The 21,138-nt window shown below is 39.0% G+C and overlaps 2 protein-coding genes across 3 annotated transcripts; both read left to right on the top strand.

The window, feature by feature from the left end:
- Positions 1–1,640: 1,640 nt before the first annotated feature.
- LOC128508825 (RNA-binding protein 4.1-like) lies at positions 1,641–4,766 on the top strand. Its single transcript, XM_053480337.1, has 3 exons — positions 1,641–1,705; positions 2,269–2,708; positions 3,176–4,766. The coding sequence occupies exons 2-3, from the start codon at positions 2,297–2,299 to the stop codon at positions 4,051–4,053; spliced, it is 1,290 nt and encodes a 429-aa protein (XP_053336312.1). The 5' UTR covers positions 1,641–1,705; positions 2,269–2,296; the 3' UTR covers positions 4,054–4,766.
- Positions 4,767–7,821: 3,055 nt separating this feature from the next.
- On the top strand, positions 7,822–19,435 carry sf1 (splicing factor 1). Of its 2 annotated transcripts, XM_053480158.1 has the most exons (12): positions 7,822–8,217; positions 9,346–9,474; positions 11,527–11,602; positions 15,076–15,228; positions 15,342–15,431; positions 15,651–15,834; positions 15,947–16,062; positions 16,488–16,595; positions 16,727–16,913; positions 17,038–17,260; positions 17,793–17,957; positions 18,040–19,435. In XM_053480158.1, exons 1-12 carry the CDS (start codon positions 7,986–7,988, stop codon positions 18,360–18,362), a joined length of 1,986 nt encoding a protein of 661 aa, XP_053336133.1. In that variant the 5' UTR covers positions 7,822–7,985; the 3' UTR covers positions 18,363–19,435. The 2 variants fall into 2 exon arrangements, with proteins under 2 accessions (XP_053336133.1, XP_053336209.1); XM_053480234.1 differs by lacking the exons at positions 7,822–8,217; positions 11,527–11,602.
- The last annotated feature ends 1,703 nt before the right edge of the window (positions 19,436–21,138 follow it).

The following is a 21,138-nucleotide window of genomic DNA, read 5'->3' as shown; positions in this document are numbered from 1 at the left end:
CCTGGACCTCTTGTTGTATAAGCAATTGGATAATAACATGAAATATATAGCACAATCATGTGCTTCCAACTTTGTGGCAACACTTTAGGGAAGACCAATTTCTGGAAGTGATGGTCAGTTGCCAACATGCAATACAGTGTAGATAAAATGTTAAGAAATGCAGTCAACAGAAACCCATAGTTTGGTACACTATTAATACTTTGATGGCTTTCCTATAACCCAGTAATGGTTTTACTTTTAACACTTCTTAACATGTCGAGTCAACAATGTCATGAATCTGCTGATGTTTTTTTTTTCTTTTTTTAAATGAACTTATCCTTCAAAATCTCTACATTTCTTCTCCCTAACCTATCTAATCAAATATTGTTGTATATTTAAAATTTAGAAATTTACTGGGAAACATCACTTCTAGACATGCTAAAAGATGGTTAAATACATGCAGTCTGAAAATAAAAAAACATTAATCAGAATAATGGCAGTAATTTATAAAACTAAGGTATTACCTTTTTGCATGCATGTGTAGATGGATAGATAGACAGACAAACAGATAGATAGATAGAAAAATTCACATTCTTTATTTGTCACATACACAGTCATGTGTAGTACGATATGGGTGCCCTGTATTTCTCTTTGGGATGTGTCTGGGGATGGTTTCACTCTACCATAAAGACGGTTCTGGCCTCGACTAGTGTGGACCGCTGTCTCTCTGAGGACTTGACTTGGCTGCGGTTGCTCGATAGTTCAAGACTGCAATTGTCTCCAATAACTACCTGGACTCCATATTAACATCAATTAACATCAACTGTTATAGCTGAAATGGCTGCCATCTAACACACTGTATAAATGCAGATCAAGTCCTGCTCTCTGTTTCACCCAAATGAGGATGGGTTCCCTGTTGAGTCTGGTTCCTCTCCAGGTTTCTTCCTATTACCATCTCAGGGAGTTTTTCCTTGCCACTGTCGCCAGTGGCTTGCTCACCAGAGACAATCTGACCATTTCGATTCATGCACACTCACATTCCATACAAACTCATAATTCTTCAGATTGTGTAAAGCTACTTTGCGACAATGACAATTGTTAAAGGCGCTATACAAATAAAATTGAATTAAATTGAATATGCAGTGAAATGCTTAGACAGGCAAAAATATGAGAAAACTTCTTGCATGCATGTGTAGATAGATAGATGCTTTATTGACCCTGAAGGATATTAAAGATGCCCAGCAGCAATAGAAACAGTAACACAAAGACAGGTTGCAGATCTGAATGCACACTGTATACCTTATATATAGTCAGTAGACTCAGATGAGAGCTGACCAAAAGTTACTAGTGTGTACTAGTGTGCTTAGATAAAAAACAAATTACAAGATTTATAAGAAGCATATCATAAGTAAAACATATAAATCACAAGTTTTTTTTCTTTAGAGGACTAATAAATTAAGTTAATTGCAGTGCATTAATGACGTAGGGTTGTAAAACAACACATTTATGATGAAAGGGTCGGTGAGATGTATGATGTATGTTACAGGTGAAACTAATTTATACTTATCACTTTGTGCAAAAGTTTGTGAACCCTTGCTTTCTACTCCCGATTTCCTCCGACCTTGCAGCTACGTCAGTGATTGTATTGAACCGTGTGTGTGTGTGTGTGTGTGTGTTCTCGCCATTTCAACCCAGACCGGCGGTTTTCTCAAATCCTTCTGCAAAGGTATGACGTTAAGCCTGAGTATATTGTGTGTATGAGGTTTCTAAAAGCTTTATTATAGATTGCAAGTGTTGTTGTGGGGGTTAGAGATGATTAGTTGTGAATGAGTGAATTCGCTGTTTGTTTCCGTTAATTCCGCCTCAGCCGCGTTAGCCTCGCTAGCTAGCTTAGCCTCAGATGGTTTGAGAGCCTCGCCTGAGCGAACTGCTGCAGACTGATTTCTTTATGCTGAGTGAAAAGAAACAATCAGGTTGTTAAACATTTCGGTGTATTTTTTTCTCCTTCACTTACTGTTTATTATGTTTGTGGACAGTTTTTAATTAATCTGCCTGTAGGCTAGCTCGGCTTTCTTCCTTCACGTTGCTCCATTGTTCTCTAACAAAAAGCCCATTTACCCTTTATTTAAGTGGCTTTTCTGTGTCTAATAATGATTTAAGCCACTTCTGGTGTTGATGTTGAGCATCATATTAATGGCAAACATCTTATTGGTGCCTCAAGACCCCCTTTTCCCTCCCTTTTTCCCTGTCTTCATTTATATGACTGCACTGTACATCTTCACCACACAGGCCCCAGGTGTGACCTCCACGTGTCAGGATGGTGAAAATCTTCGTAGGCAACCTTTCCCCGAACACAACCACAGACGAGCTTCGGTCCCTGTTTTCTCAGTATGGGAAAATATCTGAGTGTGACATCGTGAAGAACTTCGGCTTCGTCCACATGGAAAACAAAGCCGAGGCTGAAGAAGCCATCCGCAACCTCCACCACTACATGCTCAACGGTCTGGCCATGAACGTCGAGATGAGCCGAGGGAAACCGAAAGCTTCCACCAAGCTCCATGTGGGCAACATCAGCAGCAGCTGTACCAACCAGGAGCTGCGGGCCAAGTTTGAAGAGTTCGGCCCTGTGGTCGAGTGCGACATAGTCAAAGATTATGCCTTCGTCCACATGGAGCGAGTGGAGGATGCGATGGAGGCCATCCGAGGCCTAGACAACACGGCGTTTCAAGGTGAACCAGCAAATACCAGATAGATTTGCTTGCCTGTCCATGACGTTTCACGATACAAAGCGTGAAGCGGTTTTAACTTGTTGTTTTAATGTTTTATACAATTTATAGTGACAAGCACACGGGTAAGTACATACACGCTACGCTATCAACGACCATGAATCGATTGAAATCTGACTAAATCCATAATTCAGTGGCGTACTGCCCTTAAGACCAAAGACACCAACTCCTGTATCATATTGTTAAATAATGACATGTAAAAGAAATTTTTTTGTATATAGTTAGCCACATTTGATTAAATAATTTTTAAAAAATCACCAGAAAAGCAAAAAAACAGGTTAAATCTTAAAAGTGCTGAATTATGCATACAATCATTATCGTCAGTTTGTTTGGCTACAATTTGTTTGTTTATTTATTTATTTATTTAAGAATCATCGTAGAAATTGTCTCCCGTCTTTCTTTTTCCTAAGGCAAACTGATGAGTGTGAAGCTTTCGACTAGCCGCCTGCGTACAGCCCCGGGAATGGGAGAGAGAACGGGTTGTTATCGGTGCGGGCAGGAAGGCCACTGGTCCAAAGAGTGCCCGCTGGACCAGAACGGCTCCTACCGTGAGGGCCAGGGCTCAGAGGCCTATGGCGCTCCCCGGTTCGGTGCGAATGGCGGTGGTGGTCGCGGTTTTCAACAGGGCTTCAATGGCGATCCGAGCTTTGGCAGCAACTATGGGCCTGTGCAAGGTTTCTCCCGTGGTGCTGGTTATGGGGGTCCTGGGTATGGCAGGGGCATGGGCATGGGCACGAGCACAAGCACGGGCACGGGCTATAATGGTGCGATGAGTTTCGGTGTCGCGGCGGGATACGGCATGGGCGCGACGTACGGCAGCGAGGCGGCATACAGCAGCGGTGTCGGCTACGGCAGCGCGGTGCCCGGGTTTCCTGCGCGGCGAGCGTCCTATGATGAACGGGATCCGTACGGGGTGGTGGACTACTACGAAAAGTATCGTGCGCGTCCCTATGGAGGCAGTTATTTTGATGACAGACAAGCTGTCCCACTACCCGGTGCTCCTCCTCCTCCTCCTCCTCCTCCTCCCCCTGCGTCCTCGGCCATAAGCACAGAGCGCATGCCCTCGTCTAGCCTTGACCTCTATGAGCGAAACCCCCTTGCTCCTCCTCAGGCTCCGGGTTCTTCGTACTACGGCCGTGATAGGAGCCCTATTCGAAGGCTCCCTCTCGAGGTGGAAGGATACGCGTATGATCGTGCGCATGTCGCCCCCATCTCTTCGCTTCCTCGGAGTTCTGCGTTTGACATGCCGCGGGATCCTTACGCCGACCGGGCACGCTACGCGTATTAATCTAACATCTGTGCGCGATTCATACGTGTGCACAACACAGACTATACAGTACAGTGGACGTTCATAAAGCTAGTGATGTTTCTGGACGCGTTTGTAGCATTCTGTGTTGAGTAGAAGTCATGCTATCATGTAAAATATTCTGTGGTCGAGTTTTTTCTTTTTTTCTCTTTAAGTTTACTCACACGGTTCAGTCATAATCGTAGAAATTCTTGCTCAAATGATTTAACTATTTGTGTTGTAATGATTTGTTTTTCGCAGGTATTCTTCATCCATGTCTCCACAGACACGGTCATCTCTTTTAACCTTACAGTAAATACTGTGGTGCTTGAGTGTGGTGGAGCAGATTAGGTGCTTTATTCTAGTAGTTGTACGTTATGTTATTATGTTTATGTTCAGTATTACTTGTAGATGTTATCAGAGTAGCATTTCACCAACATATTTCAGCCTGGTTTTAGTTGGTTGGCTTTTGTTTGTTTCTCTCCCAAGGAGATAACACAATGCCGAAATTCATACTGAATCCATCTAGGGACGATTATACATTTAGATTTCTGTAAATCTTTACATTAACCATTAGGGATGTTTACTGTTAACTATGTAGGAATGCTAATTAAGGAATAATATCTGTAATCCTTGACCAGGTGTTTTTTTTTTTTTTTTTTTTTTTCCTTCTGATGTTACTTGCATTAAGACTTTTAATGCAGATGCTAACTATAAAACTTTAAAAAAAAATTGCAGTCTTAAATCAAAATTAAAGCAAATGAGTATGTGGTTTATAGAGTAAATCGACTGAAACCAGTTTTTTTTTCATACACAGTTTTAAATTAATACATTTTTGCACCAGTGAACATGAGCTTTGATTCAGACTGAAAAGCGTCCTGAAGTTCTTTGTGATTTCTGTTCTGTTAAAACTACTTATTTTTGTTTGTATCTAAATTCACGCTATTGAAAAAATGGTTTTGGTGCTTGTTCAGAATGCGGTGATATTTCTTATACTGTTGAATTTATTTGTTTAAGGGAACAATCTGTATTTCTAAAATTTTCAGCCTGAATAGTCATCATGGGCAGACTCTACTGCACCTCTCACAGATCAATATGAAATATAGCTTCTTTTTTTTTTTTTTACTTTGGTAAATTTGCAAACTAGATCCCTTGGTAAATTTATAGATCTGCACTATGTACGATAAGACCACCAAAACTATGCTGTGATGTTTTTAATTAAGTAAACCAATCTCTTGTGTAATAAAATGATCCCACTGGTAAAGGTCCTAAGCAGCAGCAGCAGCAGCAGTAGTAGCGGCAGTTGTGCTGACAATAGGGTTCATCCTTGTAATATTTCTTGCAACTTATTCTTTAATAAAGGCACTGTATGCAGATGTGTTCCATTGTGTTTTATATAGAATTCTAAAATTTAAATGGTTTTATTTTATTTTTTATAATTATTCAAACTGAATAAAACGTGTGACAAAACGGACTAATCTGATTTAAGAACCTAACATTCACATTATACAAGAGTTCGGTGTCATTTCTTATGCGTATTAAATTTTATGACAACTCCTTTGTCATACTGCCTGGTATAAAACACAAATGGGTGTGCTGCTGTAGAGAAAATAATGGCGGGATGGTGTGAAGCAGCTTGATACTGTATGTAGCACAGTTACGGTTACTACCCAAAGATGATTATTTTCCAATAACACAATGTCCCAAGTGGTGCTATTCCTCCAATACCACAGCATTTTGCCAGCAATTATGACTTTGTTAGCGACATCGGCCATGTTATTCTTTTGTAGTCCACAAATATATATAGTCATTCTTACAATATCTTTCTTGAATTTAATAGGACAAATATAAACATCTTTTCCATTTAAAGACTTTTCCAGAGGTTATATTTTTAACTCTGGTCGATACAACGATATATCACTAAGAATGCTGTTCAAATGTCTTTAAAAATGACTCCACGTTTTATAATTATATTCATTACATTTGGGCCCCAAAGTTGTAGTGAATATGAAATTCACTAATGTGAAACTTGTAATGCCACAATATAGAAAGACAAATGAGGAAGAAACACGTATGGGTGTGATGCTTAGGCGTCTACATACTTCTGGCAACTGAGCTATTTTCAGACCTGCAAACTCAACAGCTTCTAAACAATTAGAATTGAGCTTTCAACAGTGCTGTGGTATAAACTGTTTTTTAACTGTTAGTTTTTTACGTTTTCTTTAGCAGGCTGTTGGTGTGACAGCAGGTGACCTACATATAAACTTAACAATAAACCAATTTGATAAAAGATCTAATGTCATAAAACTGAAGCTATAATTGAGATGGAAGCTTTTTCTGAAGTCTTCACTGTAGTTGCCTAACTATTTCTGTTCTTGTTTCATGAAATTATAAAATCCGCATGGCCTATGTGTATCCATAAAGAGACACAGTAAGCATGCCTACATGAATCTGATTATGCTCCTGTGACTTTGCTTCATTAAGAAGATTGGTGGAATATGGGACAAGATCCAAGGTGTGTAAAAAAAAAAAAAACACCCCAGCTTTTATTTCAGTTTCATATTGCACATTGAGCTTTTACATTGGCCAACTAGGTCAGTATTTACATATCCTTGCAATTTTTTTGCCACTGTGGTGCATTTTCAAAGTTGCCTAGAAAATCCGTAGCTTGCATGTAAAGGTGATGTACAGTATTATTTGTGTTCTAATATTTCTGACAGTAGTTTGGACATTTTAGTTTAATTGTGTTATTTAATCACATTTTTTATACCCTGTATAGCAGTCATCATTCTATTATTGTGGCTAATATGGATATGCTTTCATTGAACTGTATTAGGCCTACTGTCATTTTGCTTCACGAACAGTTTTATGATCACTAGGTTATGACATTTCTTTTATGCATTTCACATTTGAGCCAAGTAGGCTTTAATATCTAGTTTTTATATAAAATCTATAATGTCTAATATCAAATAATCTGCTTCTTCATGTTTGAAAATTCATGTTCAGCACAAATAAAACATAAAGGAAACTACTGTATTTTGAAGATATGACTTTTTGTGTGGCTTTTGGACTGTGGGAGAAAACAAGAACACCTAGAACAAACCCACTAAGCATGAGGAAAACATGCACACTCCACACACAGATGAGTGAAGATTTTGTGTGAAGATTTTGTGAGTGAAGAAATTAATGAATCCATATAGTTTGGAGCAAACCCTTCAGCAAACCTAGACAGCATATCAAAATCAGATAGGCACAAGTAGGCAACACTGCACTTATGACAAGTGGAATGCCCATGTTTTCAAGCAAAGATTTGTTTTTAAAATGCATATCGCTGGAAAATAAACTGGAATATTTATTTATTATTCGTTTGTATTATTCATTAAATCTTGTACAGACACACCACATGTACCACCACTGTATAGCTTTGCTATTCATGTCCATTAGCCCTCACTACCTTCATTACCTACAGATGGATCCGCACAATTTCCCTAACATCATCCAGTCTTCCAATGTGTCTGAAACAGCACCATATTTCCTCAAAACTACAGAAGATGTGATGTACAAAAAGTCTAACAGTGTGACCGTTTCAAGCCCTGATTATTGACCGTTGATTTATCCAATAGCAGTTAAATATAAAAGAAAATCAAGGCAGCATAACGCAATAGAATTCGCACCAATTGAAACTCGGTGACGTAACAATTGACATCTGGGTCGGCCAATGAGAAGACGTCCAGGGCGACCTCGAACGTTCTTTGTCCACTTCAACGGCGCCATCTTGCCTTATCATACCGTGACACAGGAAGGTTGTTTAGTATTCGCGGTATAGAACGCTAGTGCAGTTTTCGTCGAGACATCAGTTTAATGATCCTTAAAATAAAAGAATTTTGACGGATTAGAGGAAGATTTAAGGGAGGGAAAAACACACACACAAGGAAATGGCAACGGGAGCAAACGCAACCCCGCTGGGGAAGCTGCACCCGAGTATCGGCGCTAAGCGGGGCTTCGACTCGGGGCCCGGTGCTGGCTTAATGCCTCCGCCGGGGCCTCCGGCCTCTTTCCCGCTACCAAACTTTCCCCAGATGCCGGGTGCCGCTTTCCCAGGATTTCCCGGGGCTGCTGGTTCATTTCCAAATCCACCCATTACCGGACCGCAGTCCCAAGGCGGAGGTAAAGTAACGTTATTATCTGCGACGGATGCTGTTTTGTTCACCATTAGCATTTAGCTGCTAATGTAACCAAATGTGCACGCGCGTGGCCCGCCGATCCAGAATCTTCTGGGGCTTCTGAGGTCAGCTCGAAGGCGCGAGACACAAACGCTGCTTTGCACGTAAAAAAAACAAACAACAACACTATTTAACACCAAGAGTCGATTATTTGACATTATTCTCTACAGACCAGCCCTACACTGTAGCTCCATTCACCCTGATCCCAGTGTCGTTCACGCGGGATTTCACAGCAGCCATGTTTGCTTGCTACAAATGAACAGTAATTACACAGTGTGCTCTCTAATTTCCTGCCAAAAAACATGTATTTGTTTTATGTGCTTTGCTGATTCAAAGAAGGACAATTTTGCCAGGGGTGTAGATTTAACGTGGTCGTGCACATATTGTCCGCCATCTTGTAATTGCGCAATCTGCAAACAGTTGAGTGCTATAGATACTTAAATGATCCCGAATGAAATTCCAGATGTACAGCAGCAATGGGTACAGACATTTTGTAGATTGTACACCATTTCTTACATATAGTTGGTAAGATATAGTGTGCAGTCTACAAAATGTCTTTTGCACACGAGTGGATGGGTCCCAGTAAGACCAGCCTGAATGAAAACTGATTATCTAAACCCTGTGATTGAACAACATCAGCATTTTTGTTAAGGGATTGAGATGCTAAATGGTCAAATAATGATTGTTTTGGTGGACTGTTATCAGCACAGCACATACGCACTTGCATGGGAGGGTGTTTGGCATTGGTAGTGGTGTAACTGCTGAGTTTGTGTCAACAAGGTGCTGAAACTGATCCTGATGAAGGCCTGGGAGGGTTTAGACAAACTGCACAGCTCTAGTTTCACACCAGTAAAGCAGGTGTGGGTAACAAGCAAATTCATGGTCTCTCTTTACAGATGGATGGGTTAAATACAGGTTTTTGCTCTACACGAACTAATTAGACATTGTCAGTAATTACCCTGTATATCTACTCTTTACCTGATCTTGTCCCCCCCCCCCCCCCTTCCAATTCTGACGTGTACTTTCTTGCTATGGTACTATTCATTGATACCTCAACACCTGTTTCTGACAGATATGAGTCTAAAGAAGAGGAAAAAGAGTCGCTGGAGCAGCGAGACTCCCGATCAGAAGACTGTTATTCCGGGAATGCCCACCGTCATCCCTCCCGGCTTAACTCGTGAGCAGGAAAGAGCTTATATAGGTAATTATGGAACTTGATTTCTTCTTTGAATGTCTGAGATTGATTTAATCTGTCCTGTTTGTAGACATCCTGCAACGTTTATTCTCTTGTCTACACCCCAAGCAGTTTCCTTTTCAGTCCATTTCTTTTCAGTACGAAAAGTTATGTGCCCATTGCTTTGTAACAATCTGCACATCATTCAGGGGACGTGGTTGTTGTTGAAAAGACTTTGCTACATGTTGTTCAGACATTAATGAACATGCATGCCAGAACACTGCCAGCATAGTGAGAGATGCAGTTCAGACCTACACATTTGCAGTGATGTTCTTTAATGTCTGGGCATATATGAAATATGAATATAGGGACACTTTAAAATCAGTCTCAAATTATGGTACGGGTGTTTGTGTGTGGTTTTTTTTTCAAAGCGCACATAAGCTGGGCAGTGTTCTGCACTGCGATGGAATTGTTTTGTAATCTTAACATACCCACAGTCTCTCTGATGTTGCTGCTTGTTGTAAGTGGTCTGGCTGTAGGATATCATTGCTGCTCATGTTAACCATGAAAAATGTTTTAACCAGAATCTGATTGGCTGCAGAGCAGACAATGCGGGGCTAACATGAATTGCAGTCGTCATCATAATCATCACCACCTGTATGTGTGTGTGCGCGCGCGTGCTGTGTAATGAGTTCAGTGTCTTCATTTCTGTCAGGTGCTTGCTCCAAGGTAGCATGTGGCTTAGTTGTATCCCAAACCGCATGTGACTAATCTTTTAAACTCTGTTCCTTCATGAATATTTCCTCAACCCATTTCACCTGGATACCTTTAATGCATGGTTTTTGCAGCACAAACCTCTCTAGGGAAGTTGAATTATAAGGGCCCCAAATTACTGTCCCATATTTTATTTTATTATAATTTTAATTAATATTTTAAAGAAACATTGCTGGTAACAAGTTACATTTACATATCAGAAACAATAACTTTGCAAATGTGCTTAGTTGAATTGATTTGTCTTAAAAAATTGTAACTATAACATGGTAGAAGTTTGGAAAGTGACAATTAAAGTGGGTCTGTTGCAAAATGCAACAGTTAAACTTTCCCAAAGCCCACTTACAGTACCTAACAGATTTTAAAGAATTTGTGCCTGTTTCTCTCTCTTTTTTTTTTTTTCTTTTTTTTTTTTTGTCACCCATCTTTCTCATTTCACGCAAAACACGTGTACGCTACAGAAATCTTTTGTCGCTACAGGCCTGTACGTTAGCATATACAGTCTGTAGGACAATGTCCATTTCCGTTAAAGCCCTCAGCAATGTTATCACAGCCTGAGACTTCATACTTGGCCTAATTTTTTCCCTGTTCTTTCTTTTTGGTAACCATGCAAATCCAGTGCATTCACAATAAACCTAGCATGTTGTCAGTGAAATGTAATAATTGTGCTGCAGCGCAGATCACTAAAGTTTAGGAATGATTGTGAGTTTTTTCAGAGAAACTACACTTCACTCTGGCAGACTTCAGTTTTTTTTTTTGTGGCACCATTCTTTCTCCATAGTAATCTAAAGTTAGGGACGTAATCAGCACAAAAAAAGAAAACTTGTGTAACACTTGACTGTAAAGATTTGTGAGGGAGAACGGCGACATTCATTGGAAGCCTGCCTCAGTGAACCTTTTCTCATGAAATATTTTTGTGAAATTAAATTGAAACCCTTCCCACAAATGTAAAATTTAACCGTCCATTTCTTTTCTCTTCAGTTATGTTACATGTGTATATTTTTTTCTGCTGTGTGTTTTAAGAAACAATGCTTTTTGTTCCAGGCTCGCTAGGAGCATAAGATTTATGATGGCTAGTGCAAATCTCTGTCTGCTTTTCCCCAGATATTAGGAAGGGTTTCATAACGTTTTTTCATAGCACTCAGTCTTGTATCGTGGTAATCATATTGTCTCTTTTTACGACTTGTAATCAGACTGTGAAACCACTGAAAATTGAAATGCTCTCTTTGTGTTGGGTGTTTTTTCCTGCTAACCACATTCTTCTCCATCCTTGTTTTTTGTTTTCTTTCCTAACCTGATTTCTTCCAGTCCAACTGCAGATCGAAGACCTGACTCGTAAACTGCGTACAGGAGACCTGGGAATCCCTGTTAACCCTGAGGACAGGTCGGAATAATCATTTAAACCCAACAACAGTAACACTTTCTTTACCTCTTTTTATCTGTCGTCAATTATGAAGCCAAATCTAAAAGAAAATGGCTCAATGTTTATATAAACAATACAAATAAGCAAAGTAGTTGATATGTCTAAAGAAACAAAGCCATAGTAGTATTGCTAGGTTTTGTTCTAGGAGATATCATGTCTTTGCTTCTCCTGTTTTTTGTTTTTTTTTGTTTTTTTTAAACAATTATTATTTTAGTTAATATATAGTGCTTTAACATCCTTCTACAGCTCCATGGTATTTTTTTTTTATTCTAAATTTAGATGTGGTCGTAGTAGTTGGATCCCCCACCCCACACACACACTCACGCTTTAGTTAGCCATTTTATCTGGATAGGCAAAGGCATGATGAAAGCTTGGCTTTTAAGGACATTCTTCGCAAAAATCATTTTCATATTTGTCAGTCAGTGACTTGCTGAGAGTGGAATTTTGCCCAGATGCGCACCTTCCAGTATATAAAATAGAGATTGGGGCAGGTGTCGATCCAGTTATGAATCACAATTCTTTTGTGTGCCGATTAATGTATCGCTACACTCATTCCCAAATGCATAAGCAGTCGTTCATGTCATCTTGGTGTTAAATTTTCAAAAGTGTTTAAAGTCTCCAGCCGGCCTTTGTCTCCAAACCCTGTGAGGACATTGGTCTTAACCCCACTCATTACATTAGATAACACCAATCTCAAAACACCACGTGTGCTAATTAGTTTCGTAAGAAGCCACATGTGCCTGTGTAAGAAGGTATTGTACGTTCGCTCACAGATGCTTTACGTGCCCCTCAGGTGGTAGGTCATAGTCTCTTTATAATCATACAGGGGGGACACTCTAAACTATTCATTGGCATCCCGTGTGGTGGAAGTGAAGTATTTGCAAGGATTTATTATATTATCATTATTGGCTACGTTTAATTATACTCATCTTCAATTCAGTTGTGAAGCTGTTGAATAAAGCCAAGGTGTAGAACTTTCATATTATGACTTTTTTTTTTTTTTACCCTAAAAGGTTTACGGTCTTAATTTAACAAAATCGGGCCAAAAATGTAATGTAATATCAAATCTGAATATTTTTGTTTCTTATACTTATCGCAACATTAATCGTGATGTATCAGGTGAAGACACCAATAGCATATAATAGTTTAAAGAAAAACAAGTAAGTATTTTTTTCTTATACTGGAAAGCAGCATTATGTAAAAATGTCAGCAAGGCAAATATGGAAATGCTGGAGATTTGGTGGAATTCACCTTTAAGCCAAGTGTTAAAGGAAGCGGTTCACACACTGGAATCTGATTTTTTTTTTTTTTTTTTTTTTTTCGTGCTTTTCTTTCTGCAGTTATTTATTCCTTCATGTTAGGATTAGAAATATGGTTGGCTTTTAATACGAATGCCTTATAGGTCATTAAATGTTTAGTTTGTACTTTCTTTTTATTAATTCCACAAACCCACAAGTCTCCCTCCACATTTAGTAATTGAGTTCAGGCGATTTGAAACAATACTTTTAGTTAATATTAATCAGTTTATTTATTTATTTTTTATTTTAGTTTTAGCTATCTGAATGCTTCCTTTACTTTAATCCAGGAAAAGTAACATTACTCCAGATTTGATTATCCATCTATCTATCTATTAATAGCAAGATTTCTTTCCTTTTCTACAGTATATATTTATAGAATGGTAGATTAATTCATTAATAAATTAATTTATTTATTTTTATAAATTCCAGGGTGTAATCCTAGACATCTTTAGATGATGTGAAAGTTTACTGTATTGCTTTTCATGCACAGAATTTAATCTTAAAATGTGTCTTAATGGAGCATGTAATGTTGGTGGAGGATGTCTAATATATTGTGCTTCATCAGATGTCTGAAATAATTCACTAACATTTTGACTGATTTCCCACTAGACAAATGGTCTGTATATATTTGCAAACTTTGAAATACATCTTTTGCATTATTTAATTTCTATGTATACATAGTGTAGTTGATTTTGCATAATGTAGGAATTTGTTGTAACTGCATTGAATAGCTAAAAAAAACACTTTGAAGTATGTGGACAAGAAGAAAATTGTAGTTGTATGTTTTCCCTTTTTAGTAATAGGTTTGGTTATGTAGCTAAGCATAATAAAAAAAAAACATGTTTATTTTTGTATATTACAGAAGGCTCTTTTTAAGACGGCACCCCACTAAAATACATAGTTTAGATATGCACATTGAATTGCTGACTCTTGTGAAGGTCACTAATCATTTTCCATAAAGGGGGATTACAGTGTTATCTAGGAATTTTAACAGTATGCCAGATTTCCACCCTGGAAGATCTCTCGTGGAGAACGCTGTGCTTCCTGGTGTAACCATAACCCTAATGATAATAATGGCTTGCACATAGTTTGCATAAGCCTCTAAGCTGGAAATTTAATGATGCTCAAGTGAGAGTCTCTCTGTGCTATCCCAACTCTCTCTTTCTGCCGTAGTATCTCCAGCATGATCCTAATTCAAAGTTTCCACAGCACGGCCAAAACAAGGTTTGTTTAAGAAGATGCACTTACTCCAGGATTTAGGATTACATCCCACTTACATGATGCAAAAAAAAAAAAAAAAAAAAGAACAGAACTTTGAGGGTCTTTCAGGTTGCCAGCGCTGGAGTTTGCAGGCCAAAAGTGAGAGACTTGAAGTTTGGTTTATTTTTTTATTTTTTATTGATTCACTCTTCTTTTTGCGCTGTCTCTCATGAACCTGTTAACGTCGACTTTTTTTTGGAGACTTCTCAAAGGTTGACTGTCTAATCATAATTCCTATTCTCTAACCCAAATTCCCCTCTCGTAACCTTTTTCAAGCACAGAGCTTTGTAACGCAGCATAACAGGTTTTTCAGCAGCATCCAAGGGTAAGGTAACGATTGGAGCCGAAGCTAAAATGCTTTTCTTAGGAGTGTGAAGTCTGCTACATGCATCTACAGACTTATGTGCCAGAGCCCCACCTGCTCCTGTATGAAGGGGTAGTTCAGTTTCCAGGGAGACACTGATCCCAATTTGTGGTGTTTTTGTTTTTTTTTCTTCTTCCAGAAGGTATTTCTTCTGTTGCCCATGTTGTAGGTAAGGTTAAGACTTGTTTGGCCTTATATGCTGCCATCTTTAGAGCAAGATGTAGAGCGTCATTATGTTCTAAATCTTCCCAGTGGGGGGAAAAAAAAACAGTTTTCCCCTTTTCCCTTTTACAGTCCCCCCCATCCCCATCACTATGATGATCTGTAGTGATATGACTCTGGGGCATCCTGTGTACGCTAAAGTGACCTTAAAAAAAAAAAAAAAAAGGAAATTGAAAAAATAGGGTTTTTTTTAGGTTTAGGGCAGTAATTATTTGCCATTCCTTTAAATATTTTTTTAAACTGTGTACATTTTTTTTTCTTCTGTCTGTATTCTTGTTTTTCTCCAACAGGTCCCCTTCTCCTGAGCCAATCTACAACAGCGAGGGGAAGAGGTTAAACACACGTGAGTACCGCACCCGCAAAAAACTGGAAGAGGAGAGACATTCACTCATCACTGAAATGGTTGGGCTGAACCCTGAGTTTAAACCCCCTGCTGACTATAAGTAAGTATCTCTGACTTGTTGGTAGATGGTAAGAATCAAGTCTGACTGCATGAGCTTTTAAGCCGTCTCCTGTTAACTATTGCTAATGACTAATATTTGTTTCTTTATCTCAGGCCTCCAGCTACCAGAGTCAGTGATAAGGTAATGATCCCACAGGATGAGTACCCAGAAATCAACTTTGTAGGACTTCTCATTGGGCCACGGTATGTGCCATCCATGCAACCCATAAATACTGTCCAGTAGTGATTTTGCCCAAGACTACAACTGACAGTTTAACTATGTTGTCTCGATGAACATGTTAAATTACACACACACACACACACACACACAAGTTCTTAACAATTTCTTTTATAGTAAACCAAAGGTGTAAGTACTTGCAGATTTAAGTGACTGTTTTTGTCTTCTTTCTTTGTGGTGCACAGTGGCAACACTTTGAAGAACATAGAGAAAGAGTGCTGCGCTAAAATCATGATCCGTGGTAAAGGTTCTGTTAAGGAGGGAAAAGTGGGCCGTAAGGATGGACAGATGCTCCCAGGAGAGGACGAGCCTCTACATGCTTTGGTCACTGCCAACACCATGGAGAACGTCAAGAAGGCTGTAGAGCAGGTTGGTTATGACCAAATGACACACTGTGACTTTCATAGGCCATACTACAGTTATGGTATTTTAAACTGGCTATAAAGCTAAGAGTTGAATTTGCTTTTTGGATATTTTCTAGATCCGTAATATCCTGAAGCAGGGTATTGAGACCCCAGAGGATCAGAATGATCTGAGGAAAATGCAGCTGAGGGAGCTGGCTCGACTCAATGGCACTTTGAGGGAGGACGATAACAGGTATCTGCCCCTAAGCGTAATACACACTAACCCTTGGCCTGCAAACCTGTTTTTGTTTTTTAAACTCGCCTTACATTGTTGGACTGTTTAACAAAGCATGAATGGAATTTTGTGTCTAAGCAGAAATGTTTGCTTTAAAATGTGTACTTCAGATGTTTCTTTAAGCTGTTTAATCTAAATGTCCATTTAAATTGTTAATGAACACCCCCTTTTTATACTCATTGCACTACACTGTTTAGTACATATAAAAAAAAAAAAAACTAAACTAAATGATGCCAGCTACAGGGGGAAAGAAGTATTGTTTATCACCAAAAACATTTATGGGTTTGATGTACACCCATCAGCCGTACCGATGTTAATGACATTGTCATGGATTTATTTATTTTTAAATAAATGTATCATAATCCTACGTTTTTCTTTGTAAGGATTCTGCGCCCATGGCAAAATACTGAGCCTCGTAGCATTACCAACACTACCCTGTGCACAAAGTGTGGAGGAGCTGGACATATCGCTTCTGACTGCAAGTTTACTAGGTAATGGGCCAAACCTGTGCTTGACTCCTCAGCGATGATGTTGTATTTCTGCTGTATTGCAGTAGTGTGCCCAGATTTTAGAACCTTGTTTTTAACTCAGTATCTCATCCATGTCTCATCTCATGCTGTAGTACTTATACTCCACGGCAAGGTGACCCACCCCAATCAGCTCAGGATAAGGCCCGTATGGATAAAGAGTATTTGTCTCTAATGGCTGAGCTGGGGGAGGCTCCAGTTCCTGCGTCTGGTGGAGGACACAACAACAACCCACCCAGTGGTCCCAGAGCATCTGGGCCCAACACCAACCAGCCACCTCCAGTGAGTACACCAGGTTTTGTTTTCTGCTTTGTTTTTCCACCTTTATTTGAATAAATACAACTTTGAAAACTCCACCCCTGTACCTCTCTGATCCCATAATCTTCGTCTCCTGTTTCTTGTCTAGAATCGTCCTCCCTGGATGAACTCGGGCCCTTCAGATAACAGGAACTTCCATGGCATGCATGGTGGTCCAGGTGGTCATGGAGGTCCCCACAACTTCCCACCTCCCATGCCCAATATGGGTGGACCACCCATGCCTCCCAACCCTAATGGCATGCCCCCACCGTGGATGCAGCCACCTCCTCCACCCATGGGCCAGGGCCCATCTCCTCATGGACACCCAATGGGTGAGTGTCAATTCATTTAATATTCAACCACAGAAAAAAAGTCATGCAGAAAGCAAATGTGATATTTAAAAAAAGTTATACATGATGTATTGTGAGTTACATTAAATACTGCAATCAGATTAGTCTAGAGCCCCAAGCTTTTATGTATGATGTATAAATATTAACTAGTGGTGCTTTGATCAGGGTATGAAGCTTTTCATACTCAACAAATTATTCACAGTGCATTGCTCTTAAGTGGTGAATAAGGTTCATTGTGTCAAAGCTCTTGGCAGATGTTCCCCAATGTTCCCATCTTTGCATATTGCAAATCTCTTAAAAGAAACTGGGTAATATTTCCAGGCTGCCAATAGCATGTTGATGTGGCTGTTGACTGGACCTTGCATCATAATATTATTGATTTATGGAATTGGCCAGTTGAGAGACAACTGATAAAAATAGATTTAACGATTATCGTCCGATTCTGATGGGCAGTCGATTGATCAGAGCAACCCATTAACTCAAACTCTAAAATCCTTTCCTTTTCATTTTTCAGGTTTGTTGCCTCCACCTATGGGCATGATGCCACCGCCTCCACCTCCACCAAACAACCAACCACCCCCGCCCCCATCTGGGCCGTTGCCACCTTGGCAACAGCAGGCCCCGCCTCCTCCACCTACCAGCAGTATGGCAACCAGTGCCCCGCTACCATGGCAGCAAAGTATGTGCATGCCATAGAAAAAATTTGTTTTAGACTGTGTGTAAAAACTCACCCCTAACACTTTTTTTTTTCTCTGTTGCAGATACCACTACTACTTCCACCCCAGCTACAGGTAACCTGCCTCCATGGCAGCAACCCCAGCCAGCAGCAAGCTCTGCTGCCCAGCCTCCTCCTCCTATGGGAAACCCTTCTATGGTGCCCCCTCCTCCTGGAGTTCAGCCCCCACTGCCCCCTGGTGCCCCACCTCCTCCCCCTCCACCACCTCCAGGTTCAGCAGGCATGATGTATGCACCCCCTCCACCTCCCCCACCCATGGACCCCAACTTTGTTACCATGATGGGAATCCCAGGAATGCCTCCATTTGGGATGCCACCTGCTCCACCTCCTCCACCACCTCAAAATTAAATACCCCCACATCAACCACATGATATAAGCTTGAGGACAACATACCTTTCTACTTGATATATGTTGTTAATACAGAAGAAAAAAGGCAGGTGTGGTTGAAATGTGTAAATTTGCCTAACTTAATTTGTTTCTGATTTTAAAATTGTAGTTTGTTTGAGTTTTTTTTTTTTTTTCTCCTCTTCATGTGCAGGGAATGTGTGTTTGCAGGGCCTTCATTGGTTGGCCCAAAGTTCAGTGCTAAATAACATTCCAGACCACAGTAATTACAGTTTAATGTTAATCATCCATTTTAATAATTAATTACAAAATTCAAATGTTTCTCCTCTAATGAATGGTTTGCATTCAAATGTTTTTTTTTTTTTGTTAATACATATCTTAAAAAAACGATTTTGTTGTCTGAATATTTTTGTAATGTTAACATCAGCTAAATAAAAGTTGAAATGGCTTCACTTTTATGTAGTAACAAATGCAAGTGGTCAAATTATTGTGCTTATGTTGTGCTATAGCAATTTCAGGTTTGATTGTTTAGTTTTAGGATTTCTTTTACAATGACTGTTTCAAGTGTGCATAAAAGACTTAGAACTACTTCGATCTACTGACGTGAAACAGGAGTTTAACTCCATTTGTATTTCTGACTGCTTCTGTAAGATAACTATTCCATTTTTTCTCAGTGTGGTGTCATTTATGGAGCTCCACTCAAAAAATTTAATCTGTTAGGGATTCTGCCTCCAAAGAAAGCTACAGATTCAGTTAAATGAACTGACATGAATGTCGTATGAAACTGCGCCTTGACAAATGGGTTAATCCTGGAATTAAAACTGGGTGATTTTGTTTAAGCGTAACAGATGTGAACCTTGTCCATTGGGTTTGTTTAGGGTCTTGCAGCTGTATACATACATTTTTCCCCCCAATACCCCCCCTCCCCCTCTTTTTTTCCCCCTTTTGATTTGTGTGTATGACTGTTTAGTCCTGAAGTGCTCAACTATTTTTATTGTATGTACAGTACAAAATGGACAAAGTGAATATATGTTAAGTTACTGTACTCTTAAAATAAAGGGGATTATACATTTCTATTAAAACACTATTGATCGTTCTTCATTTTAAAGCTTTAAAATGTATAATAAAAATAACTTGTAAATATAATATTTGTAAGATAATTGATACAAGTTTCATTTTTGTGATCCTAAGTGTTCTGCTTTTAGTCTGGGTTCTCAACAAGAATGTTCCTGTTATGGTAGTGCAACTATATAAAGATCTCCAGGAGCCCATGACTTTAAACAATTACAAAACTGTTTATACCGCAGTGCTGTTAAACTCTTGAGTCTGATAGTGTTGATTACATTTCCCTAGGTTTATATTAATGTGATTGTTGTTATTGTTTCTATAGTAACTAATAATCCCAGGGGATTCATAAGGTTTACACTCCAAATGATCCAGTAATAGTAAAACTCTTAATACTAAATTGATACAGAAAATCTGTTGTCAAGCAAAGAAAACATTGATGTGGTGAAGCTTTCTCTTAATGTATGTTTATGTAGCTTTAATGGAATGAGGTTTTTTTCAGCTTATCAGTAACCTGACTCTTTTTTTTATTCTAAAAGAAAAAAAAGGAAAGCTGATAAGGGAATGACTGTTTATAGCTATTATAAGTACTGACAGTGCTAGATAAACTGTTATTAGACACGAGTTGCTCTTTAAAATTACAAAATGTCACCAATTAATATTTTAATACAAGAGGAATGCAACTGTTTACAAAATGTCTCTTATGTCCTCTTTACTATTCTGCTTCAAAATAGCTCAGTTGACATCTGGGTTCTGGGGTTAAATCCCAAATAGCATTAAATGAAAAGATAGGGTGTACAATCCCTTGTTCAATACACGATGTAGTGCCCCTGATCATGGGGTTAGAGATGGATTTGTTATTTAGCCTTGTGTTAGATGGTATATTTGTAGCTTGCCAAGGCAACACAAAACAACACAGACAATTCAGAATTATTTACAAGCAATTATTTAGTAACCTGTTTAAAAGCAGGCTCTGTATGCAAAGCTTTATATTTGTAATTAGGTGTTCTGACTTTCAAAGTAAAATACAGAGTGGGTACAAAGTAACTAGGCATAAAAAATGTTGATAAAGTTCATATTAAAATTTCAACGTAGGCACAAATGGTGTCACCCAGTTTGCTCAAGCATCCGGATATGAAATTCACAGTTTCATGAAGGAAGTCATTGGAATATTGCAGAGAACCTCCTGAATTTGTGCCTCCTTTCCGTAGCCTCACAGGAAAAAAAAATCACATGGAGTGAGATCTGGACTTCTTGGAGGACAATCAGGAGGATCTTAGCAATTTCGCAAACGACCATCAGAAGACTGTGGGTTGACCATGGGGTGGTGATGCCAGTAATACTACAAGTTCTATAGCCATTAAATACTGCCTAGTATACCCTGTATATCGAAAGCTTGAACATTTTAATGACTCCATGTTCCTATAAAAACTGGGCTGTACAAATTAGTAATTTAAAGAAAATTTAATAATGCCATATGCAGGTATTAATTAATATTTATTTCTATTTAGTTTTATTTTAACTATCCGAATTATTCATGGCAGTTCAATATCAACCATCCTCATGCTGCAAATAATCATCAGAACCAGTTCCACTGGCTAAATATGTTCGTGCATAAGTTTGTTTCTGGTTTGCGGCGATACCCACAGTATATAACTGCAGTATGAACGAGGGTTCATAAAATACAGTGGACATACATTACGAATAACCCAGT

This window comes from Clarias gariepinus, chromosome 1 (assembly GCF_024256425.1).
Source record: "Clarias gariepinus isolate MV-2021 ecotype Netherlands chromosome 1, CGAR_prim_01v2, whole genome shotgun sequence".
Taxonomy (NCBI): domain Eukaryota; kingdom Metazoa; phylum Chordata; class Actinopteri; order Siluriformes; family Clariidae; genus Clarias; species Clarias gariepinus.
This window is presented reverse-complemented; position numbering and strand designations above follow the sequence as displayed.